Source organism: Rhinolophus sinicus, chromosome 8 (assembly GCF_057876585.1).
Source record: "Rhinolophus sinicus isolate RSI-liver-muscle chromosome 8, RSI-T2T, whole genome shotgun sequence".
Classification (NCBI taxonomy): Eukaryota; Metazoa; Chordata; class Mammalia; order Chiroptera; family Rhinolophidae; genus Rhinolophus; species Rhinolophus sinicus.
Window position 1 is genome coordinate 2327793 of NC_142508.1, and position 26975 is coordinate 2354767.

A 26975-nucleotide genomic window follows, 5' to 3' on the forward strand; every position below is an offset into this window, starting at 1 on the left:
ACGCCCAGGAGGACGGCGAGAGGGGAACTGGTTGATATAAATCTATGCAATGACATCATTTACTCTAGTATCTTGGGAGGTTAAGACGTAGTGGTTTCCTTTTTCCAAAAGCACCACTGCACCCCCAGGACCTCACGGAGCCACTAAGTAGATACTCGAGTTGCGGGAGCAAACATCGGCTAAGACCCCCTCAGTGGTGAGCACGGATCCTGGATGCCTCTCCTGGAGCACCCACTATGTGCTAGTAACTTCACAGGTGCTTCAGTGACCTGAGCAGCTTTGATCTTCATCCCCAAACACTAGGCAGAAGCATGACCATCTTCATCTCACACAGGAGGAAATGTGGGTTCAGAGGGACTGAAACCCACCAGTCCTAACGCCATCAAATGCTGACGTGTCTGATGTACAAATGCCTTTTCTACACAGTTGGTCCCTTGTGGGTGGGAAGGAATTGCTAGCCTGGCTGATTTCCTCTTTGGATTAACAGTTTTAGAGTAGATGTCCCTGCTTCATAACAGCAGAAAGAAAATGATTCAGGTAGAATCAGACGATATCAAGAGGAGACACCCCCAGAAGTCTGGTCCATACTCATCATATCACAGACAAGAGACAAAGGTCCACAGAGAGGAAGTCACCTGTCCTGTTTCACCCAACCCCTGAGAGACAAAGCTGGAACCAGAACCCAGGTGCCCAGACCATCATTTGTCCCTGAGATCTGGAGAAATCTGGACTGTGGCTTAGACACGGAGGCCAACCCAGGACAGGGAGACTCAGTATCGCGATAAGGGAACTGCCTGGGACTCAAAAGTGAGCCAAGGTTTTACACTGGTTTTCCCACAGGTGTCATTACTTATGAAATATCCCAGTGTTTCTTCTTCTTTCACTGAAATGCATAAACGTCGGTCTGCATATTTAAATGCATACATATGTTTGTTGAGCATCGGTCTACACCCTTGTACTATCAGAATACCTGGAGGTCGAGGTCTAGGAGTCCACGTGCTTATTGGCCATCTTTGTGTCTCACAGAAATGCGGACAGCATAGTGAAACGCTCACCTGTGCAACTCAGCTAGCTTTCCATGGGCAAGTAATGGGGATGCGGGTCTCTCTTCTAGGTCAGAATGCATAAGAAAAGTGTTTGAGACGGGACAGTTGCATAGCCAAGCAACATCCGATACCCCACACTGCACGGCCACCATTTTTTTCTCACCTCCACTAGGTCACAAATCAATTAAAGCAAGAAGTGTCTTCGTCATCGTGGTGCACCTAACACCTGATTAGGCTTCAGTGCCAACCCAGACAAGTTCATATTTGAGGGAGAGTATCATTTTGACCTTTGAAACAAGAGTTCATTGTTTTTAGGACCAAAAATACCCCATTAGGGAGTTAAAAATTCAGGTGGCCACTGGATGCTTTGTCCACACTAAAGATACGCAAAGCCTTTAGCTGGAGAAGCCACTTTAGGGGTAAGTCCTTAGTATCCTGTGCTCGACCACTTTCACGTCATCAACCCTTGGAGAGCCCAGAAGAGGAGGAAGAACCACCACAAAATAAACGGTGCGGTGCTTTTACCTTGAGAACTAACCATTAGACTCTTAGTCTATAGAACGCTGGGTTGGAAGGGACCTTCAGATGGTCTAATTGTTCTCGGTTCAGGCTGCCCATTAGAGTGAAATGTGCAGCTTTAAAAACATAGATTGGCGTCATGGGCCCCACCCACTGTGACTCTGACTTAACTGGCGTGGGAAGGAACACTTAAAGAAAGCTTCCTGGGAGATCTTCATATGCTGCCCAAACACAATCACATTGATGGATCACACCTTCCGTCCTAATTTCATAGGTGAGAAAACCAAGGCTTAGAGAGGTAAACGGTCCGCTTTCGGCAAAATAATGAAAAGATGGGACTTCTTGCATGCTGTTCCCTGCTCTATTGAATCACACAGCCTTTCATGATTGTGGCTGTTCTTAAATGTTCAGGTGTGGGTTGTGTCATCATTGTAATCAACAATAGAAAGTCCACAGGGGGGGAAAACCTATTTTGCGTCCACTGCTAAAGATGGACCAGCTCTTCAGTACATAGATGTCTGTTGTCAGACCTCTGTAGAGTCAAACGGTTTCACACGGTACCCTAGAACGGGATTTACAGATTTCCTAGTGACATCAAATGTCATTTGGCAACTGTCATTTGCATGCAGTCGAAATAACCACGTCATCTAAAGCAGCGACTCCAAAGGTCTTCTGTTTCTGACAATGTCAGGCATACCAGTCACGGGTTTGTTTAAACAACACCTTTCTTGTGTCCACTTGCTACTACTAAGAATATATATATATAAGTATATGGAAGCTACTCAAATCAGGGGAAGACTGCCATTGTTTGTTAATGAGCACACGTCGGTGGGGTCCAAGCTTTATTTCATGGCAGGGCTCACAGTCCAGACTTGAAACTCCACACCCACGTCTTGAAAGGAACCCTGGCTGCGGACTGCGTGCATGTGCTTCCTTCCAGCGTTCTCAACACAAGCAAGAATTTCCGCTGCATCTACGGACAGCACCGGGCGCTCCATCCAGCCCAGGACTCCGAGAGGGCACGGGCTCAGGAAACCAGGCAGACAGACTGCAGGAAGCCGAACAGTTGGTTTCCACTTTGGCCGTTTGAATGGATGCTACATTGCCACTCCTGCACTAAGAGGCTTTTAGATCCTGTCTTTGAAACTGTTTTCTGCTCTATCTCTGATTTTTAAAAATTTTATTAACAATAGTCTGGAATTAGCATCAAACCACCATGACAAAGGGAATGAATAATGCAGAATTGAGAGGACACAGTAATTACATCACCCATTTACACTCCCCATCCGTAAATAATTAAGGAATGCTCCAGCTTATTTAGAATGTGCTCTCCTATCTGGACCGTGCTGATGGCTAGTGAAACCCAGTGTCTTTTCTATGGAGCTGAGGCCTCCACCGGGGCCAGCGTGGGTGCTGTGAGTTTGGAGCCTGCAAGCATTAGGCACCTGGGACAACATCCTCTCAGTGCATGCTACATGGCCCTGGGGTCTCCCTTCCAGACACAGCGTATGGAGGGGTTCACCTGAAACTTTGGGGTGTTGCATGCAATCACTTTTCAGACCACTGGAGATGTTCATGGTTACAGTAAAGCTTACTCTGGGACAGAGAAAATACAAATTATCCTAGTGGTCATCAACATCTCTACACGTGACTTTGATCCCTGATACCTGATGGCAGAGTTGGGAAGCCAGATCTGAGTTTGATTTCAATGAGACATCCTCAGAGCCCCCGACCAGCAGGAAACCGTGACACTCAACAAAGGTAGTCAGACTTCTCCAGACACAATGTAGACAGAGATGGTGAATTCAGAGCAGATGACATCTCAGAGTTGGGAGGAATCACTCACTTTATAGACAGGGTGTGCAGGCTATTCAGCGATTTGGCCAAGCCCGAGAGTCCGATCCTAGAAATGACACAGGTGGAGGTCGGCCTCCCAGCCCAAAGCTGGACTAGGGCGCGTCTTCTGCACACCTTCCTCATTTATATGTTTTTACTATGCTTCATTTACATACTATACACATGCTTCAGTTTGGGAAAAAACTGTTTTGGTTCTACCCAGTCAAATGTAGATCATTGCTAAAGAAGTAATTTCAAAATTACCGGCAAACTCATATTAACTGGGCATTGCAAGTCCAAATAAAGAGATATGATGACTCACTAGGTAATTGACAGAGCACATCCATTACCCCAGGCCCTCTTAAATGGCTTAGAGCATCACACAGAAAGAAAAACAGTTCACCGAGAGTCAAAAATGCATTAGACACACTAACTGCTTGTTATTTACTCCTCTAGTGAAGTGATTTCTAAGGAGTAGCACACTAATACTAGCACACACACACACACACACACACAAACACACACAATCATGGTATCAACTAACATGAAAGCAAAATGGAAATGTATGCAGGATTTCATTCCAGCTCTGTACTATGCACTACGGGGGTCATTGAAAATCCACGTTAGGACCATTCCTGCCTTCCGAGGTCCTAAACTCTCAAGGGAGTTGACTGTTACTGACACACGGCACGAACAGCCATCTCCCAGAAGCCCATGCAACTATTCAGAAAAGAATACTTTGCTTATCGCCCTGAATCCTGATTCTGACAACTGAAAATAAGCGCTGATTTCCACAGGTGTTTTGTCATTCTGGGGGGAGAGGCTGAACTTCCGGAAGTTGATGGTAACAGTCAACCGTGTGTATCACACCTTTGAATGGCTGGTGATTACAGTCGCCTTAGCAATGCTAATGCCACCCTAGTGTCACACAAAGCTTGAGATTTTTCTTAGCATTCTCTTTCTAGTCACACAAGACATCTGATAGCCTATGCAGCCTGAAAGAAAACACATACAGGCTTCCTTGCAGGATTCTGTCCGTTAGCCATTGTCCGCAACAGAGTTCCCAGAGGCTGAGATCAGAACAGGCCGGGTGAGGCAGGGCCGGCAGGGAACGGGGTCAGGCATCGCCCTGTGGCTCGGAGGCTAAAGTGCCTTTTCTAGAAAAACAAATTTGCCTCTGAGCAAACATCCAAAGCTGAACCGGCTGCTGATCGAACCTGCTGCCGCTTAGTTAAAATTAAATGCTAAACCTTTGGCAAGACATCCAAAACGCACGGTTGACTCTCCCCACGGGAGTTTTGGAAGGTAACGCAAGAACTGCACGCCTCCAATAGCAGGTTAGCTTTCTGTTGTTTCCCCCCACCCCCCAAAATTAAACTTTCTTGTTTCTCCCATACGTTGATTTGTCTCCTTTTACTCACCCTCCAACATTGTTTTAATCTGTTCACCCTGGGCAGCCTGGAAACGCTCATGCCTGCTGGTCTCAGGGCAGAAGGGGACCCTTTGCAGCAGCTGCCAGGACGTCAGCGGGCTCCCACAGCTGGTCTGAGATGGTGGACGCCCGACGCCCGGGGTTCTTGCAACCAGAGACGTGCCCCGGCTTTTAAGGCAGCCTGCCAATGACCACAGAGTCTGCCGCTCGGCACACAGCGACCAATAGCTGCACTTGACATTCTCCAGCCTCTGGGGATCAGAGGGCAGCCCAGATGCCCCGCTGCGAGCTGCTGCAGGCAGATGGGGGACCCGAGTGTCTGCAAATGCCCCCACGCCAACCTCCTGGGCGAAAACTGGGGCTGTTTCCTAAACCCCGTCCCCCTCTTGTTACTTCACATGGGCTAGAGCAAGGATCGCATCTGCCTGAGAAAAACAGACACACACATTCGTCTCAGCCCAACACCACCAGCCTGCCTAGTCCTGAGGGTCCCTGCAGGGCTCAGCTGGTCCTTGCTGCTGGTTTTGGGTTCTAACCATGGGCAGGTGCGTGTCTGCAGCAGTGGGGGCTGGGCCTTCTCTCCACGATTCTCCGTAAAGGGTAAAGGCTGATTACTTAGAGAAATAGCGATCCGGCCAGTCCACTTAGTATTATGCTGAAATAGGCAGGTGTTCTGAGTGGTGGTAAGCAGGTTGAGGAAACAGAGGAGTCAACCTGCAGTTGCGTTCATAGATCTCTCCTAGCAGAGAAAGCGTTTGCAGAGGGAAAGACCCACTGTCGACCACACTCACTGACTCTATACCAGACCCCATGGCAGATTCTGGGTGCAGAAGTGTGAGCCGGACAGGCACAAACTCTGTGCTTGTGACACTTGCAGTCCAGGTGGCCGTGATTTAGTTATCTTCTATTGTCCCCACGGGCACACCAACTCGCCAGTGAGACCCGGAGCTTCTCCAGGGTGGAGATGGGCGGCCACCTTCTTGGTACCCGACCCAATGCCCAGCACGGTGCGGGGAGCCCCACAGTTCTCAGTGACTGCGGAGTGGGGAGAAGAGGAGGAAGAAATACAGCAATGCACAGATCAACGCAACCGGGGCTGTCTGTGTGGCACTCAGGTGTCCCGTCACCGACCGGGGAAGTGACTCCACCTGCACAGAAATTAGCAGGAGGACTGGACACGTTTCGCTAGCTCCCACCCAGACACCTTTTACCAGACGAGCCTCATCTAAACCATTCCTCCCACTCGCCCACACGCCGTCTGTTCTCATCGTAATGCACTGGAAGGGCCTCTAGCACTGGGAGAACGGCTGGTTGTCACACGCCAGCAGCGAGCGCACATCTTGGGGGATTTTCTTGTTATAGGATATTTCAGTATCCTGAAAATCATGCACTCAAAAGGTGGTTTAGAGGCAGGGGTGAAAGGAATAAACCAAAGAGCTTGAGAAAAATCAGTGCAACTAAACCCAAAGGGGCAAGGAAGGGAGGAGAAATAGAAAAGCGGTAAAGCCCAGGAGACCGAGGTGCTTGGTGATTCAAGCGGTCAGATGGCAAAGCACTAACACAACTACTGCGAGTCTGTGCTTGGGAAGCGATTTCAACAACTGGTGCGTTAGCCTTTCGGCAGTTTCGCCTCTCGTCCTGCAGAGCGGTCATCAGGAAGAACGCCGTCTTTGAGTCCACGGGAGGGGCTGTGAGGCACAGACAGAAAAAGGGAAGGGAGGCAGCCAGACTCCGGGCAGAGAGGACTGAGCACCGAGGACCTCATAACCAGAAAGAGGCTTGTCTTTCCAGGGAAAACCACGCATCTGTCCATTGCGTGGAAGTCATGCTGGTCGCCGAGTATACTTTTGGCTCACCAGCTCTGGGCACATATTACGTGATCATTTCTGGTCCTTTGTGGTTGGAAGGAACCAGGTGACAGTTCTGGGAGGAAGCAAGGTGACACTTCAGCATCAGCCTCCCAAATGGCCACTGTAAATGCTCCAAGCTCTCCGTGGGACTTGGTGGTGGGGGGAGGACGTGCAGAGCAGGGCCGGTTGTAGACCAGCGCTGGACACGTGGCCTGAGTGAGAAACAAGTCTGTCTTCTTCCAGGCTCGGAGCTCTCGGAGTTGCTCGTTACTGGAGTACAGTCTGGCCCATGCTGGCTGTTGCCACTCCTACAGTTATTTCCTTACTTTGTCTTCTCCTGACGCAATCAATACTTCATCCCAAGTGAGTCTGTAAAGGTTTCGATGTGTGACTGGACTTTGCAGTTTTTGAAGGGAGGTCAGCTGAACCCAGGCAGGATTGCACGTCAACGGCCCAGACTGACAGCCCGTGGCTGAGCCCAGAGAGCATTCGGATATACAGGTCCCTGACTTCTCTACACCTCCAACGTTTTTAAAACGGCAAAAGGACAATTTAAGTACATGGAGAGACGCAAGGGATCTAAATGAGTGCTTAATACTATTATCGTAGCAGCTTATATACTGAATATGTTCGTAAAATAAGATATACATTTTCTGCCATTGGTGTAAAGGAAAAGTCAAGGTTTTCTTGAATTTCCTCCACTGAATGGAGAGGACAGAGACCTCAGGAGTTCTATTTAAGGCCATTGATGATAGGTTATTGCTATTTAAGCCACGCACATTCAAGAAAGTGATGTCGCACTTGAAACCAGCAAAACACTGGCGGATTTCCGGCACCAGAGCCAGCCAGTGCAAAGAGGTTTGTAGGGCTGGGGTGGGGTGGGGAGACGTTTTAGTGCCTCTCAAATTACGCCACGTCCCCACTGTCTGGACAGTAACGTTCCCTTCTTATCTGCAAGACAACACATTATTTTCTTTGAATGGAAAACCAAGATAAAGAAATGGTCATCATCCTCTGAGCTTAAAAGCTTTACTGGAATTTAGAAGCTCTCGCAAGCAGTTTCCAACGGGTGTGTCCCTTTATTTGAGGACCTAAATGCATCAGGTCTGTATGTAGAGCATTGATCGCGTCGATATGGAAACAGCAAGTGAGTATCCAGCAAGCTCTTCAACTTTCCACTTAAGAGAAGTCGCAAGTTAAGCAACACAGATGGCTATTGAGATGGGGATGGCTAATGACAGGATTCCAAGCCAAGGACTTTGAACTGGCAGGGCTTCCAGTGACGTCTCTCAAAGAGTTTTATAAGTAAGGACTGTGGGCCAAGGACCAGGGAAAGCTGACGCATATTTAATTGATGGCTGATAAAAAAAAAAAGTGAATTTGAATGCATATGATTTTTGAAAGGTAGGCATGATGGATTCGTAACCCTGGCAAGAGACCATGGAGGATCTTAGCATCAGGAAAACTTGAAATCACTGAAAAATCTGATGAAGAAAATGTAGGTTTCGGACACTTCTTCATCATGCAAAGCTTTTAAAAAATTAGATTCTGTCAAACTTATCATATGTTTTCCAACTCATTTGTAGTTTTGTCATCTCTAAAGAAATAGGACATGGGCCTCAGAATTTGGGCTAAAAGGAACAGCTGTTAAAGTTTAATAAATATTGACATTAACTCAAACATTCTGTTAATAGGCCATATTTAAAAGTGCACTTTCTTACATTTCTATATAAAAAGGATTTTTCTATGTTTGAAATCAGAATCCACTTGTGAGAGTCTAAGTTTTTATGACACTGTCGGCAAACCAAGGCTTGTAATGTCATTTTGGTTTAAATTGTATCAAAAGTAACACGAATGACATATGATTTTTACATACATGAAGAAGTGTGTCTTCACTTCCTACTTGCTTTTTAAAAATGGTATAAAGTGAATATTCCCAAAGTGATCACCAAGTAACATGAAATACCACGTCTGGGAGGTTACACAGAAAATGAGCAACTCGCAGATGCACTTTTTATACTTTAAAAAGATGAAAGTGCCATAAAACGAGGCCAGCTTTCCAGAGCAAGTTAGCGATCCCCAGCATAAGTGAGCCTGACACTAAGCCTTGCAGCAAAACTAGGGTTTTGATTTAGGGGAATAAGAAGTGACAGCCGTTTTGGGGGCTGGGTTGGTGGCAGGGAGCCGGGGACGTCATGGTTAACAATCTTTATGGTCTCCCCTGCATTATGGGTAATCAGAAGGAATTTACCATTTGACTTTCAGGGTCAGCATTCATCAAATAACTATCACTTGTATGTATAAGGGCTGAATTTTAGGTAGTGAAGAATTTAGCTTCAGAATATTAATAGCTTCTAGTGTGAAAACCATCTCAGGACTCACACTAGCTAACCTGACTCCAGGGGCCACTTAAGTCTGGTGACTCTCCATTCCCTCAAACTTCACATAAACACACGGCACGACCATTTGCACCTTCATTCTGTCCTTTCTTTGTTCTGTGTGTAATCTACACATTCAAGTGTGCAAGAAATGTCACGTTTCCTTGCTTTCTTGAAGGCAAATAGAATTGGAATTTCATGTTCTGTCTGGCAGGACGACAGGCCACTCAGTCTTGTCATCACTGGAACATCCTTCCAGGTCCACACCAAGGCTGTGGGTTTATGTGGTGACAAAGCAGAGGGGAGGGACCTTCGGATCATCTGGATTACAGGACATTATTTCATGTGGCATCATGCCTGCAGGTGTGGTAGACCTGCCACTTAACTAGAAGCTGGCTTGGGACACAGAACTCTTTAGAGAGATGGAGGCCCAAGGGCCCAGGACGCAGCCTTAGCGAGGGCACCATCCAGGCTTCCCCTTGGGGTCTCGTCTCTCTCCTTGGGTTCTGTGCAGAAGCAGCACACAGGCCCCCATTCAGGTGGACATGCCAACTTTGCTTCCCTTCCTAGTCTGGGGATATTTCTTCTCTTAGGTCTTTCAAAGGCTCTCCAGCCTCCCCCTCCCAATCTGGGACCCCTGACATAAACTGGAAAGGGCTGTCACAGAACAAGATCTATGAGAAGGGATCTTTTCAAGGTGCGCAGTTGTATACGAAAGTTAGCTGTCCCTTTCAGGACAAAGCCATGGTTGGTGACTTCCTTCAGATATCCAGATTTTTGCGTCCGAAGTTCCGTATCCAGCAGAACGCCATTTTACTGCTCACGTAGAATTAGTGCTTTGAGGGTATTCCTTTTCCAAGTCCTCACAACTTATGGCAACTACGGTACGTCTGCCAGGGGTGGGTGGAGGGCAGCCATGACTGTGCCTCTGTGCCTTCCTGTGGCTTTGACTTTGTGCTCTGGGACCGAAGCTGTGACCCAGAGGAAGACGAGCAAACATGGTGCTCCGCAAGAAAGCACTTTAGAAACGGCGTGCGGACCCGGGAGGCCCCGGGGACTTCAGAGGCAGCTCGACAACGCCTGCTCTGCTTCCTGAGCCCATGGCGGATGCCAACCGCCGCGCAGAAGTAAGTGCTGGACGTTGTCTGTATAAAGCTTTTGCCTGCAAATTAGCAATGACCTTTCGTGCCTCAGAGCTCATTGAACACAACGTGCATCTTCCACCTTCGGGAGGGATTAAGGAGCATAAATCTTACCACTGGCTCCCAGGGTCTGTGCCCGGGTTGGGTTCACCCCTCACTCTCTCCGAAGCGCCCTGGTTGGTCAAAGGGGTGGCACTGCTCGGTGGCAGGCAGCTTGATGTCCCGGAAAGGGCCTGGGACCAGGACTCAGGCCCTCAATAATAATTTTAAAAATGTGCTGTGCACTATAAATGCATCAGCGCATCCCACTCTCCCCAACCATGCACGGCTGGTGTTCCTACCATGTTATTTTCCCAGTGGACATACTTAGAACTTGATTTTCAAATGAAAACAGCATGGAGCCCTGGCAAAGCCGGAGGGACGCAGGGCAGTGCTGGCTGAGGAGTGAAAGGACTGGACATTTGTGGCTAAAGGGCTGCTTTTGTCCTCAGAACTGAGCTTCCTTTTGGCAAAACCAACTATGGAAATAAATTATTCAAGAAAGTTTTGGAGGATTCTTGCTGGCTCCCAACCTCCGAAAACTGTAACCAAACACTAGGTTTGAGTCATTTATTTGCCTGTGCAAAGACTTCTGGATGAATTGCTGCTCAATAGGGCAAACCCTCATTAATTTAATTTTTATTTATTTTTAACATCACATAACATGGAGTTATTTCCCAGTTAAAATGCCTTATGCTTGAATTATTCTTAATATTTAATACTGACTTCCATGCAAAAAAACAAACAAACATTGTTTCTGACCCACTGTAGTAGGCAGAATTTTGGCTCCTGTGGTCACTGTCCCCTGGTGTCACACCCATGGATGCGTTAAGGTACCTGCAAAAGGGGCTTTGCAGAAGGAATTACGTGTACTAAGCTGTGGGCCTTACAATAGGGAGTTATCTTGGATTATCTGGGGGGGGGCAATGGAACCACAGCGCCCTAAAATGCAGAAGGGGATCCCACAACAGACGGAGCTAGGAAGGAAGCACACTCTTCCCAGAGCCCCCAGAAAGAAACACTTACTTCCGGGAAAGTCTCCTGACTTGTCAAACTCACGTCAACTTCATATCCGGGGTCTGCCCAACTAACCTAAACGCCCGGATGGAGAAGCTGGGACTTAACCTGAACTGTTTCCTTTACTGGACTTTTAGAAAACCACGAAGAACAAAACTCCTGCCATATATTTCTCTTAGAATTGTCTCAATCATCCAAATCTGCATTCCTTAAGGCAAACTATGATGACTTTCATCTCATCCACGCTGGCACAGCCAGGAACAGTTTTCGTTACACAAATACTCGTAATGTCATTATTATTGGGCTGCATTAAGCAGGACACCAACTAGAACAAGAAGCAAACTCTGTCAGACACAATTCCTCTGAAGTAAGTGAAAGTAGTTGGGGGTTGAGATTCATTCTACTGGAACTCACCAGGAAATCCATTTACTCCAAATGCGGCTTTTAAATGCAAAAATAGCCTGCCCTTTCCTGTAGTTCCTTTCCCACTACAGATTTTTAATGAACAAAATAAATTTCCTGGTGAAGACACACTGGTAAATAATGTCTTCCGTTAAAGCCTCCAACCACAGCAGTCTCCAAACGTCGGGAGAGCCAATCACATTCGCCAAAACGAATTTCCTAAGGGTGGTCCAAGACGTGGAGATGCACCTTCTCCAAGGCGAGGAGGTCAAGCGTGAAAGTCACAGTTAATATCCTAATGTGCAGAACTACGAAGCTGATAACCACATGCAAAGACCCTAACAGTATGAGTCTCTCTACCTGGAATGTTCTTTGTCCATTTCTTCACAGGGTAGGCTGCTCAAATGACACTGGTCTACTTAGTCCTGCTCTCGTGAAGTCATTTGCAATCTCACCATTTACGTTTTTTTTTCACCGGGGCTCTTATCGCGCCTTGGCACTTTCTTATTAAATAATGTACTGGCATTATTTCCAGGACACTTCACTGCCCCTGGCACACCATTGGTGCTCATTAAATATGTGCAGCATAAATGAAAGAAGGAAGGAACTGGCATGGTGTCCTTATAATCTTGGGATGTGGCTCAGTTAGAGGGAAGCACATCCTTTCTAATGGGAGACAGAAGCCAAAGGAGACTTGACCTTGGGCCTGTGTTGGGTCACATGATCCCTCTAGATCCAACTGTGAGTCTTTGTAAAATGTGAATCATAATGTTTGCCCTATTTCAGTCATCATATTAGTGAGGAAAAATAGGAATAATTTAGCAATGTAAGACACGCTGGAGAGAGATTAGCACGCTAGAGGCTGTGCATTTTAAGCAATCAGGGACAACGTTTAGTCTCAATTTTACATGCGTATAGTATATCTATGTATTTGGAGCGGGGTGGGTAGAACAGGAAATAGTGGGGGCGGTTCCGAAGTCACAGGGTTTGGTGGGGACTCTTGGACTCTTTTTGAGGGTTATAAAGATAGACAGTGAGGCTAAGGAATATTCCAGTACACTATCCCCTTGGACCTGGACTGTCACAGCTCTCAGCTAAGGCCGGGCTCTATTCTGCTTGCATGTTATGTCCCTCTTAGGCCCAGAGTTACAGTTGGGAGATGGTAGTGGGCTTCAAGCAGAGGCCTGCTTTCTCCATGGTTCTTGAAATGACACACAGGCGAGTTCTTGGAACTCAAACTCCATTAGCCCCCACCCGCCAAGCAAGCAGCAGCACTGAGATGTGCTAAGAACCCAGGCAAGTTCCCTGAGGGAGTTTTCAGACTCTGACTAAACTGCCTCCTCTACTAACTGTGCCTGAGGAGCGAAAGGCCACACTGTGCGTTTGTCCAAAGCACGTTCATAGCACAACCGTCATGTGCCGGGCATTGGGATGGACACGGGTGGTGCTGTGGTGCGAAGGACTGTCCCTGACCCCAGAGTTTCCGAGGGTAGGAAACGACACAAATCGCAGAGTTGCTGGGAGGCCCTTTTAACAGCAGAGTTGTCTTGGAGAACACGGGATATTTCGACTCAGAGGACATCATCTGGCGGAAGCCTGCGTTTGCCTGGGAGAAGTGCAAGCCCAGAGAAATCAGGCACCCAGCCCAAGGTCAAACAACCCCCACCCCGTAGGAGCAAAAGCTCCATTTGAAGTTCACCTACACACTCAGAGAACACGCCTCTTGCTTTAAGCCAGTAAGTAAAGGACTTGGTTTTCCTAGCAAACACCTGCCAACAGCGGGGAGAGAAGGAGGTGGTGCACGTACCAAGAGAGCTGAACTGTGATTGCAGAGGTGTTGTCATTCCTTTTTGGCAGAAATCAACCGCCGAGGGAATACTGTGAGTCCAGTCATGCTGGTCAACCAATTCTCCAGGCTGCACGGTGACTCCTGCAGCACAAACCCAGCCGTTGGGGAAACGCGGCTAACCCAGCGACAGAGGACGAACTAATCCATAGAGTTCAGTCTCGGAGGACAAATTCCGGTATGTTCTACGCCTGTGGCTTGCTCATTTGCATATTTAGGCCCCTCCTCCTCCCCCTCCCCAGCTAGGGTCACAGTGTTTACACCCTCTTTCATTGTGGAAATGGTGAGGTTTCAGACAGGCGAAGGTCAGCCGTGGCAGCGAGGTCTTGTCAAAACCTAGGAGGCACCTCGGGCACTAAATTGTAACAGTGAGGAACCTCTATATGGGTCCTGAGGTCACAGGCCATGGCTGAGCCCTGTGATGAAGAAGAGCCTGGGCCAGGTCGTGGACACGGCCTTCAGGAAAGAGAACAAACGGACGTCGAGAAGAGCTGGTTTAAGAAGCAGAGAAGCAGGGGCCGTCTAAAACAGCACGTGCAAGGGGTGGGCCGACAGGAAGACTAGGATTACCCACAAAGGGGTCTAGGGTGATACACCACATTTAGAGGGAGTTTCGGGATGTGGGACATGGAAAGATCCCTCAGGACAACGGTTGATAAGAGGAGACGCTTCCAGGATGGGCCTAAGCCATGCCCCAGTCTGGATGGAGCTGGGCACAGTGGTGGGTCAGCTGGGACACAGATGGCTTTGAGCAGAGCCTCTGTGACGCCTGTCGAGTCCATCAGTGTAACCTCGGAATGAAGGAGGGGTGTGCGAATGAGGGCCTAGGACACTCGGAGGAAGACGAGCTCGTATCCCCATCGTCACCTTGGAACAATCCTGACTCTCACCCTTCCTAGCTGTCGGAGGAGCCTTGGACCAGATACTCAGCTCCTTACAGTAACAGCAGCAGTGAGGGCGGTGATCAGTATATTAGCTAACGTTCACGACGACCTAGCTGGTACCAGGCGCTGCGCTAAGGTGGTCACCCGCGTAACTCGCCCAGTAATCCTGTGCATTAGCTGTGACGATCGCCATGTTAGAGTGAAGGAAACGGAGACACCAAGAGGAAGCAGTTGTACAGACACAGAGCCAGGAGGTATTGGCACTGGGACGAACTCCGTACTTTCCCACGCGGAAGTGGAGACCGGCGTGAATGCCTGCTTCATACCAGCTCCCTCTGTGCTTCCGTGTCCCATGCCCTCTCTCGCCGGTGATGGGTCCTGCGCGCCCGCACCCCTGCCACAGGATGGTGGTTTTCAGGACCAATTTGAGTATCTGATACACCAACGATGGGACTGGTTCAGGGCTGGGTCTAGGGTCTAGGCCAGGCCAGCAGGATTCCTGACTGAGATTCTTCAAACTGGAGAAGCCGTCTCTCCTCTTTACTCAGGGACCCAAGGAAATGACTTCATAATAGCAGGTGGTCATCTCCTCTCACTCCTTAAGTGGATAAGCCAGAGTTAGGAGTGGGTGGGGGGTGGGGGGACTGATCTGCACCCGAGTTCCTGTCCAGCATCCCCAAGACCAGCCTGGCTCATGCCTGATCCACAGCTTTGCCTTTTTTCAGCTGAAGGAAGTTCAAGTTGAGTTTCATCTGTGCTACACAAACATACCTACCAAGTATACGCTACCTAAACGCCAGTGTCCTCATGTAAGAATGGGGACAATGACAGTTCACGGGGTAGTGCTGAGATTTAAGGGACAATGACAATTCACAGGGTAGTGCTGAGGTGTAAGAGCGGATACTTAGGAGTCCTGAGAGTACTGCCGGGTTCGTGACCCTCAAGGAAGGGTCACTACTGCTCCTGCCATTATTATGAGAGGAATGCACTTCCTACCCTCTGACAGGTCCTATAAATCCCGCCACCTGCCCAGCCCCGATCTCAGTGGCACACGAGGCAAGTTAGAGTCTACGATCCGATCCGGAGACACTGACTTTGAAGCGTCGCATCAAGGCCCTGGCCAGCAGCGCCTGTTGGAAGAGTCAAGCCTCAGCCTCAGCCTTGGCCTCTGCTTTGAAGGACAGATCACAGTGTGTCCTGCCCTCCTCAGAGAGAAGGAGGTGACCGTGGTCAGACCTATGGCCCCAATATGTGTAGTGTCTTTTCTGTATGTTCTTTCCACTTGCATTGTCCTTGAAGGGTAGACCAGCAGGCTCTTGTGGGGTGGTCAGTGTGCATGTGTGTGTCTGCCTCTGCGTTACAACGGCCGGCCTGGGTAAACAGCTCATTTATTTGATTGATCCCATGGATCTTCCTACAGCTGGAATACTGAGGCCTCCTGAGCTGTTCCTCTCTCCCGTCTGTCTGGGCTGCTACAGTCTAGACTGACTCTGAGCTGCTTTTCTACTGACTCCATAACCTCCGGGTTGAGTGACAGTTTTAATTGCAGTGGCTCTGCTCCTTCCTTGGAGGCTGGTTTCCTGGTGTTCTCTGCAGCCACTCGCCTATTTCCAGTGTCTCTCTGCCTCCTTGAATCTGATAGAAAGAAACAGATTTGCACACTGATAACGGCTCCAAATGAGTTTGGATTGGGGCCCAGAGAGCATTGTGAGGACGAAAGTTGCCTGACAGGTGCGAGACAGGCCGGTCTGTCCTGGGTGAGGCAGAGCAGCAGCATTTGCTCCAAGAAGACTCCATCTGCGGCCCTGGGAGACCGACAGGCCTGGTGGAACGTCAAGGGCGACCTGGTGTGAATCTACACGCTTCTCATCGTGGGCTCTCTGACTGAGTCACACAGTTCACGCCACCTGAGCCTCAGTTTCCTCTTCTAAAGAATAAGGGTGACTGTAACTATCTTACAGCATTTTGTGGAGATTAAAGAACATCATTTGTGCCGAGCAGTTTATGAACAGGAAAAACGGGTTAACAAACTGATGAAGGCACTAAATTAACTGCAAAGTCTGGATTCTTCTTGCTAAGGCAACACAGAGCTAATGTTGTAGGGCCTGAGTAGGGAGACCAAATGCCCCCTGGGAAACAGGAACCAAGTGCCCCCTGGAGTCGTAGCTCCAGGATTTCCTGAAATGCAGCAGCTCTCCACCTGGAAAGCTGTCCCGGGAAGCACCAGGCGGAGTGGCTGCTGAGACCCCTCAGGAGGGCAGTCACTTTGGGAAGCTGTAAAATGCTTATGCAGTGAGTTCAGCTCCTCAAATCTCAAGATCTGGCTTAAAATATGAAAGTGTTTCCAAGCGATCATTTGCCTTGGGCAACACACATGCCTTCAGCAGGCAAGCTCATGCTGAGGAATGGAAACGCCAGCTTGAAACTTTCCGAGCACGGCTTTGCTCAGAGCTCACCTGGCACCTACCACCCTGTCTGCATGCAGACGTCTGGCACGAATCGAGGAGCTTCCTGGAAAATGCCACTCGTCAGTTTTTCTGTGCTGCTGAACTCTGAGGTCCAGAGTGATTTCTGTGACAGTGCTGACTTTCTATGTATCTGCCTACCCTCTCCTCCATGCCTTCTCGCCACTCCTGGTGCCTTCCAACACTGTGTGGTTCCCAGTCATTACTTATGTGACAGGAAGGCGGGGCTGGCACCAGGAGAAGCTGTGGGTGAAGGGGGTCTCCCAGCTGGTGGTTTTCTGAAGACAGACATGGGGGCCTGGGAGAGTTCCCTTACCAAGACCCGCACATGAACACACAGAGGTTTGCAATTTAATTTTAAACTCTTGGATGGAAAATATTTCCCTCTCTGCTTCATTGCCCCAAACGTCCAGAACAGGCTTGGGTTTTGAAGAGACACTTAACGGACGCTTGGTGACTGGTGTAGAAATGGGCTAGGCTGCCTTCAAGCCGGTAAGTAACTTCCTCTCAACTACTAAATACGAAAATAGTTATCTCATCTTTCGCAAATTGGGGACTTGAGAATAGGGAACAGTTCTCCCATATTTGCATTTGCACAAGTATGCTGCCCAGTGACCCTACTGGAGCAGCTCCTGAGAAAACCAGAACCGCTAATGAAGAGTATTTCCTCCAGGACCCCAACACTCTTCCCGTTTAGGTCAATGTGTCAGAATCTACGGCAGAATAATCTGGTGGTACTGCTGGTCAGTGGGGAGGGAGGAGGGAGATAAAATCTCAGATTCCATTGGCCGTCAGCAGGGGAAAAAGTGACGCTGAGAAGGAAGGACAGAACCTTTCCCCTTCTCAGGAGACCGGAAACCACTTTATCTTTCCAGTGACCAGAGTTAAATGTGTGCCTACGGAATATCTTCCAGCTTTTTCTCCAAATGTAATGACACACAGATTCCTTCAGGCTTACGTTTTTCTCCTGTTGAAGTAATCTATTATTAGTCCTGCTCAAAACTATATGAAGAAACATTGAAGAAAAGAGGCGAGACATATAGGATGGACATGAGTTGCCGTACAGACAGATCTAGATAGACTGACGGACCAGGAAGGGAGCAATACAGAAAAGTACGCAGCAAGAAAAGGAATAAAGAGAGAAATCAGAAAGGTGAGGCTCTTGGTGATCTGAAAAACCTTGCCCCTTGTTCAAATCCGCACTGAGCTATGACACCTTCTGCGGGGAAGCTGCTAGGTGACCTTCCTCCGGCAAATACAGCGTCTGTCGTGACAACTATGAGAGCGAATCAAACAAGGAAACCTACAATGCACTTACTCCTGCCTCCAGACTCCACATTTTGTTTATCCGTTCATCATTTGATGGCTGTTTGGGCGGGTTCCATGTTTTGTCTGTTATGCATAAGGCTGCTATGAACAGGCACGGATGCGTCTTTTGAGGGTGTGACCACGAGATTACGCGATGTGGGGCTATGTCCACTCAGAGCGATAGCATTCAGCCACAAATAGGAATGGAGTTCTGACACACGCTGCGACAGGGAGGAATCTTTAAAACATTATTACTTCACAACTTCATTAGTGAAAGAAGCCTTTTACACAAGAGCACGTTATATGGTTCCATGTATATGACATGACTCGAAGAAGCAAAAAGACAAAAAGAGATAAAAAGCAGAGGTTGCCAGAAGCCAGGGAGGGATGAATGAGGTGACTGCTGATGGAGGTTGGGTTTCTTTTTTCGGTGATGAAAACGCTGTAGAATTAGATTGAGGTGGTTGTTGCATAATTCTGTGAAGACACTAAAAACCATTGAATTGTACCCTATAAAAGAGTGGATTTTATGGTATGTAAATTATACCTCAGTGAAGCTATAAAACAAACGTAATGGTCAATGCGAAGTTGCCGTGTTAAGTCAAACAAATGATGTTTTCAACAGGAGTCTGGAGATAATTATGGGCATTTGTCGGCTTTCCGGCGAAAAATCATGGATGTGAGCTAGAATATTCAATGTCTTAATTCCTGGAGGGACGGAGGTGGGGAGAGTGAGCGATCTCTTAAAGGCCTTATATTAAAAAAGTCAGAAAAGCCCAGGTACCTATAACCGATACCGGGAAAGGAACTGTGCAGATGGCCCAGTACCTGTCACCCTGGACCATGCAGGAGGCCAGGCTGTAGGTGCCAGGAAGAGGCTCCGCTCAGGCAGAGCACAGGGCTTAGTGGTGGTGGCCAAGCCAGGCAGGGAGATGGAAAAGTGAGGGCACCATGTCCACTTGCGATTCCCAGTGGAAGGGTCAGCAACATCACAAAGGGTCACTGGCAGGCAGAGAGGAAGGCCTGAGTGCCAGGCTGGAGCCAAGGGACATGCCTGTTCCTGAGGGCAGCTGGTAGGAAGGTGCGCCCTGGTGCCTGAGGGAGAAAGCAGTGATGGCTGACGCAGGACGGGGCAGGAGCCCTGCCTTCCTCACTGGATTTCCATGGCCCGGGTCCTTCTGCAGCTCCACGGAGCCCTTTGAAACCCACAGATCCTTTCCGGCGGCTGATAAGCCCTTCTGACCACAGCTCTCGCAGGATAAATCACCTTCCAGCCCACCTACCCACCAACCCCACTGGAGAAAGAATTTGTGGAAATAAGAAAGCAGCACTGTGCTGCCAGCGCACTGGGCGATCTCATTAAAGCATCTGCCTTCCTAGTCAGAGCATTTATAATGTACATTTGAGCTACAATGCATACAACTCTTATGCATGAGTTTTGGGAAATTTGAGGTGGAAGCATGTTTGGAATACATCTGCGGTGGATTATTTGGTTAAGGCAACGAATGAAACAGAAAATGCTAAAGATAATTAAAGGGTGGGTTAAAACGGAAAAGAAACAAAGATACAAACAAAGTGACTGCAACAGAAAACCATGACCAACTCAGAACACTGTCAGTCCAGGGGTCCCACGTATCGGGCCCATCTCCGCCTGCTGGGGTGGGAAGGAAGGGCTCAGGCCCGTGGTGGGTGCCAGGCTCCGGGGAACAGAAATGGGTCCTCTGTCACCTGCAGCAGCAGGTGAATTTTCATCTACGTAGTGGAGAATTCAAGAGAATCAATTCCCATCCACAGAGTGCTTCTCCTCTCGCCTGCTTTCAAGCCCTCTCAGGTGTTCTAGAAACAGAAACTGGGCGGGCGGAGGGGCAGGGAGGGGAACTAGAACTTAGTGTCAGGATTTTGGCTGAAAATTCCTGCCAGTTCTCTCACATGCGTTGGGCAGAGAGCCTGTGTGGCAGCTTAAATCACTGAGTTAGCATTCCCCGATTCCTCTCTTCCTTTGGCTCAGAGAATTCAAATGAGGAGATTTCTTATATATGCAAAAATATTATGCCCTGAAGTATCACAACTCTGTGGTGTATTCAGCAAAAGTGTTCAGAATAACCAAACTGTGAATAGCTAAAGTACATCCTCTTCCACCCGAGAAACAGAAAGAATCATACATATCAAGACTTAATTATCTCAATGAGGACACAGCTCTTAAATTCAATTCTTCTCCAGAAATGACAAAGGTACCTTGTTCTTTGCCTCCAGAGCGATATAAACAAGGGCACCAGTATGTAACTCCCCTGCCTGCCAACAGAGCATGGTTTTTGAAAGTGCTTTCCCCGTAAGAACAAGTTGATTAGACCATCAGGTCTCTTCTGGCTAAATTTGATCCAGAGGGAATCCTTTGATACTCACTGGTCATCTGTTTATATAGCCCCTATTAAATTCAAGGTCTAAATTGGATCAAGTAACCAAACCATGCCCGGCTCTGTCAACTTACTAAGAGGTGTTGCTCAGGAGGGCAATTCGTTTAAACAAGGGAAATAGCGTTTCCTACAAATTGGAGATGTAGATACACATGTGACATTTGCTTTCAATAAGGATTCTGTGGTCTGCTGCCTCCGTTTCTACTCTTGCCATGTGCCACCAAAGAGGGCCCGCTGGACCCGGTCAAGGTCACATCCACTTACTTAACACTCTTTTAGTCTGAGCTGGATCCACGCTTTGCTGTGCGTGTGTGTGCACGTCCCATGGCCCTGCCTCAGTCACAGGGGACTCTGTACGTGGAGCTTCAGAAAGTGCCCTGTCGTCACTGACAGACTGCAGACATTGCAGCACCGCGGAGCATGAAGCCCCAGGCACCTACGCCAGCTTTCTCACACCTGCAGGGACCCCTACTATCCAGCACAGAGCACCAGAAAGGACCAGTCCTTTGGAGGATTCAACTGACCTTGGGACGACGCGCACTGGGAGCCCCACGTGAGAGCCGCCATCTGGAAGGCCACCTGGGGCATCACATTCCAAACTCCGTTCAGAGCTGCCGAGGGACTGTTTGCTGTGACGCTGTTTGCCTGGCATCAGGACATCTATGCAACACTTATGGTCCCCCCCACACACACACACACCTATAAGTGTTTATGTGATTTTTCCTTTCACAATTTGCTCGCATGGTAAAAATGAATTTTAAAAAATGTGAAAATGGAAGCAGTGATTCGAATGGGAAGATGCATAGATCACATCCACTTGTTTTCCATAGTTTCCTCAATTATACGACTAGACTTTGCCAAAGCGATAAATGGCAATGAAAGCCCCCCCCAAAGTTAGTCCACTGTGTACTCGTTTGACTAGACAAGAACACAAGGAAATAATATGCGTAAACACTACAGATACACTGGTGAGTCTTGTATCTTAAAGATGAGATGCAATGAGGGACTTCTTAACCCTTCGTAGCTTTTAGAACAATCTCCCCCATCTCATAACATGGAAAGTCACTATTGATTGTTTTCACATTCCACTTTTGTACGTATTTTGGAGAATACATTACTAACAATAAACACAGATTGTCTTTATTTACATTTGTGTTCACCGTTTCCCTGCCCATGGATTTACAGGTTCAGTCTGGAACCCCAAATCTCAAACCAAGCAAGTTACCTAATGCCAACCAAACACCAGTTTCTCAGCCATTATTCAGCACATTATGTTAATCTCACTTAAATCCAAACATTCTTCCATGAATATACTTTGAAATAACAGCCTCTATCACTTATTTTAACCACTTAAGGGAGTATGTGTGGAATGAACTGAGGACGAGGTCATTATAGGTTTATCTGTGGTAATCTTTGTACCTTTCTTGGCAAGACGGTGTCTTTCAAATCTCAGCCACAAGAAGTATATTCTGAAGGAGATGCTTAATTAATGGCATAAACTCAGCTACAGTCATTCAACATCTCTTTCTGGGCTTCAGGTTTAGCTCTTTTTTATTAGCTCTGCTGCAAGCAAGCAGTTGGCATGAACCGCAGGCCAGTAAGCGACATCCAAATCCATTTGTCACACGAGCTCATTGCTATGAATTTCTGAAACCCATAGATACGAATTTCTCTGGTACCCTGCTCATCTTTGGTGACTCTTCTTCCAGGATTGCCATGAATGTGGGTCTCCCTGCTGCTACCACTGAGAAATATCGATGGAGGGTTTCTTTTCATCACATAAAGGATAAGCCACTTACTTTAAATAATCCTGGACAGAAACACTAATTTCGTGCAACTGTGACTCCTCCGTCAGAACAGTGACAACATGAGCTGTGTAGGCAGCTTGCTCATCAAGTTTATGAAGTTCCCTCTGATAGAAGCAGAAGCTATGGAAGTGTTTAAAGCATAGCCAGGGCCAAGAGGAATTCAGAAACACGTCCCTCATTCATTCGTTCCTTCCTTCATTCAAATGTTACCCTTGAGCAGCTCCTGTGTGCTAAGCAGAGGGCTGGGTCATAGGGATATAGCAGTGAACAACACAGACTCAAAACCCGGATGTTTCTGGAGGCTCAGGGTAAGCAAGGTGAACTCCGCATGGCCTCCATCTGTAAAACGAGGGGCTCTCACAGCAGGAGGCAAGAGGAGGAAGATGGAGGAAGCACGTGTGGTGCCCTTACAACAAGCTGCACTTTCTCAACTGAAATGTGTGGTGAAATTCTAATTTTCCAGAAGGCAACAAGCTGCTTTCTTCAAAGAAAAAGAAAATAAGCTATGAATTATGGCTTTCCCAAATCACTGTCCCAGCACCCAGCGCTGCACCCAGCAATGGCCCCCACACACCCTCACAATACAATGAGAGTGACCTCAGAGGCCTTCAGAGCCTGGACATGACACATCCATCCCAGCTCATTGAACTTGGCAGGAAAGCGGACTCCATTTTTACAAACGATGGTCAACAAACACAAAAGCCAACTGGCCTCCAACTTAACGTGGATTCACAGAAAATACATAGAATTCTACATTACAGAGACTTTAGAGATGTCTTAACGGGGTTGACCTCTAATTCGATATATAGAAACCTGAGAGCCAGAAGGTCACAAAGCTTCAAGCATCTTACTTCATATCAGCTGATTTAGTTACACTCTGCCTACCTCCAGAAAGGCGCTGAGGCAATTTTCCAATCATTGTGTTGTTATTAGAAGTGAGACTTTGAAAAATATGTTTCTAAAACTCCATGGATTTAGACCACACTAGGTAAATGATTCAAGTTATTGGTTTCCTACATGGTGGCATTTTGAAAGAAATACTAACAAGCTGAATCCTCCTGATAATTCAAAGGATTCCTAAAACCAACCTCATGGGTTTGTATAAGGCAAGCGGTGGGAACTACACTATGGTGAAGGGTAACCCACGTTTACGTGACTGTCTTATGTAATCCTACAGAGCAATGCTGTGAACACAATTACATTGGGGTATTTGGGCTCTCTGTTCTAATACGTGGGTCGATGTGTGCTCACAGAATCATGGTTGTTTAATTAGATCTGGCCCCTTTCTTAAAAAGGCATATAAAAATGAAGAGCTCTCTGGTTGGGGCAAATAAAGTACAAATGTGGGCTTCGAATTGTGAGTGGGAGCAGAAGTCCCCCAAAACGTGTGGTTGCATTTCCCCCTTCCCACCTGTGCTGTCATAGGTCCAGGCTGTGACAACACTAGCTTCAGAGCTGCCCCAATATGCTCGTGCCCACAGAGGATCAGCCTCGAGTCTCACAACCTGAGTGTGAGTGACAACCACGCCCTACTGTTGACAAGTCAAAGCGATCAGCTTGACCTGTCTCCTGCGGAGCTGAGCCTTCCAGGTAAGCTGGGCTGGCCCAGAATCAGAGTCTCCATCCGGGCTGATGACAGGGCTGTCCTCGGGATCTGAGCAAGCTTTGCCAAATCATAGCTTCATTCCAAAACCCCCTCCAAGACCATAATCAAGCCTTCCCTAATTTCTCCTTCCATTCACTCGAATTAAGCATATTCTTTATGTACGTAGTACTAGTTCCTTTTGGAGAAGTGTGTTTATTGGCACCACACACATGAAACATCTTGGTTGTGACTGATAAAAAGCTGTGATTGGTGCGATCGCAAGCTTTTCATAAATTTTGGAGATAGCTAGTGAAGTAGTAAAGTCTACACCGTTTCTGTTCATGAAAACACCTCGTTTGCAAAGACGTATGCATTCAAAAAAGGAAGGGAGGGAGGAAGGAAAGAAAAAAGGAAGGAAAGAAGGAAGGAAGGAGGGAAAAACCAGACAGGGGAGCAGAAGCCAGGATGGCGATTTCTGAATGTTGGTGTGCTTTTATCTGAACAGAAGAAAAGAAGTATGGACGGGTCCCTGATCCAAGGAATCACATCAGCTAAGGCCGAGGGGACGAGACTAGGATGAGAGCAGTGCCTGCTGAGTGAACTAAGGAGAAGCGGGGATAATGGCCCTGTACTGCAGGAGGAAGAAGCCACACTGATCGCCCCTGCACATTACAGTCATTTTCGATTTAAATCACTAACGACATTGCCTGTGATGTATGTTGGCTCCGTGCCCTGTGAGAGGAGAAATGGAGGTCACGGCAGCTGGCGGCCATGATGGTCCCCTGAGCACTTTCTTCAACGGAAAGGAGTGTGTTCATCCAAAGGTCTTGGGCCTTTTCCAATACGGATAATTACCTTCGCCATGTGCCTCCCCTGCTGCTGCACTTCCCTCAGCGTCATGCTCCCTGTGACAGAAGCACCACAGACCCTTGGCAAAGAACCTGACACCCGCCAAGTAGCTCTTTCCTACCAGTGATGCATGAATTTCTCACTGTAAGCCATGCTTCAGAGATTTCAATTATGTATAAAAATACCACATTTCGTCAGTGGGCTGAGATTTGGTGAGAAAGCACTGACTGGACCCATCCATCGCTAAGCCCCATCCATGTCCCAAGATTATGGTTCTGCTTTTGTGGGAGCCCTGGAGCAAGGTGACTCGAACGGCTGAACTCATTAAAGACGAAGGCGTGCCGAGGCTGTGAGACACAGATGGACGGTGAACGGGAAGGCGGCCGACCTCCAGCGTGGACTTCACTCAAGGAAGGACTACTCAGGGGTTAGCCCCCCAACTGGACAGGCCAGAGGGTTGGCATGAAAGCAGGCCTAGGAAGCAGCCCTCAAAGGGGGTAACAAAGAAGATTTCTGGTTATTTCTCTACCCTAATAAATAATCCAGAAGACTATAAAAAATGACCAGGAGACACCTGAGGTTCCCAAGCACATCTCCCGAGGGGCATCGTCCCAGGTCCCTGCACTGGGACAGGACAGGGCAATCTTGCCACCTGGGTGTACAGATACATCACTGAGCACACGGTTGTGTGATCAGATGGCACTGAAATCTTTAGGGAGCTCGTCATGCACCACACTCAGCAGCTGGAATAATACGATGTTTGCAGCTGGAATAATATGTTTGCAGCCGTTTTCGCAGCTTTTCCACTATTAGACCTATATTAGTAGATTAATGTTTCCCAGAACTCTGCCTCAATTATCAGTCTGATTTGGATCTTGTTTTCATAAGGTTCCAAGGTTTTAATAATAACATTTTACTGGACCTTACCTTTCTCAAGAAAACTGTCTTTGAGGAATTACGAATCAGGATTTCCAAAAGCAATTCTCTAGGTCTGAAGTGTCTGAATAATAAGAAAGAAGCAATGTGTTTAAAAGGCTTGTGAGAGCATTTTCAAAGGATTTTAGGAGTTTCACAAGTGAAGTGTGTCTGAAGATGTATTGATAAGAGGATACAAATATTGCCACCAGAATAAATGAAACTAAATAAAACCTACTCTCCACCTTTCCAAAAATCTGGAATCAGGATTCTGTAATGTGCTTACAAGTATTGCTGAGAAATCAATAGGTTGTATGTGTTTACACAAATTTCACTCGTAAAAGGTGCATAAGAAAAATGCCCAAGCCCATATTTAAACTTAATTATTTCTCCTAAAGAGAGAAACCCCAACTGCAATAAATCCATTCAGTTAAGAAACATTTGGTGAGCACCCTGGAGATTCTGCAAAGAACAACATCGACTCAGTTCTGCCATCTTGGAACTTGCCCTCTAAAATGGGGGAAGACATCCACTGTCATTAAATAAGGATCCTTCTAAGTATGTGTCACGAGGAAAAACACAGGTCTCAACACCACAGGGAGACCAACAATACTTAAGGAGAGAGCTGAAGGATGAATTGATATTGGGCGAATGAGAGGGAAAAGTCTGAGAAAGCAACTTGTTCAAAGGTTCGGGTTTCAGGGTAAGGAATGCTGGGTGTCCTCGGAACCAGAAGGCCCAGTGGGTCTGGAGCGACCTCGCAGGTAAGAGTTCACAAAAGGGTGCACTCACAAAAAGTACACACTCGCAGGAAGTGTACGCACACAGGAAGCACCCACACAGGAAGGGTACATTCACGGGAAACGTGCTCACAGGAAGTGGAAGGTGGAGACACCGGCAGGGGCCAGATCACACCAGACGACTTTTGGAAGACAAACAGCATTATATTCACACACCATTGGGTTCTGTCCACACGTGCCCAGAGGAAGTTGTCAGCATGGAGGAGTCAGGAAGTGACCCAGAACTGGCTGGAATCTGACTCTGAGGAAGGGGGCCAGTAGGAACAAGCAGGTCTGGGAATCAGGCCATTTCTCACAGCATCTCCTTTCTTCTGTGAGCAACCCCAAGCCACGTGCTGACGCTGTCCCCACTCTGACACCTCTCTCTGCAGGTGTCTGTCAATGAACCGAATGACCTCACTGGAAAGGCGTCAGGGGCATGAGCATGCGATGCTAGATCT

General features: G+C 47.8%; 1 protein-coding gene across 5 annotated transcripts in view; it reads right to left on the minus strand.

Annotated features, from left to right (window-relative positions):
- DPP6 (dipeptidyl peptidase like 6) overlaps positions 1-26975 on the minus strand; it is a 578081-nt gene that overhangs the window by 350411 nt on the left and 200695 nt on the right. The window contains exon 1 of one of the 5 annotated variants that reach the window (XM_019742503.3): positions 4823-4888. The exons of the other annotated variants lie outside the window; for them this stretch is intronic. Within the exon in view, the coding sequence (XP_019598062.1) occupies positions 4823-4873 (51 nt within the window). The 5' untranslated portion in view covers positions 4874-4888. Of the gene's footprint in view, positions 1-4822; positions 4889-26975 lie in introns of those variants that run through there. 5 annotated transcript variants of the gene reach the window in all.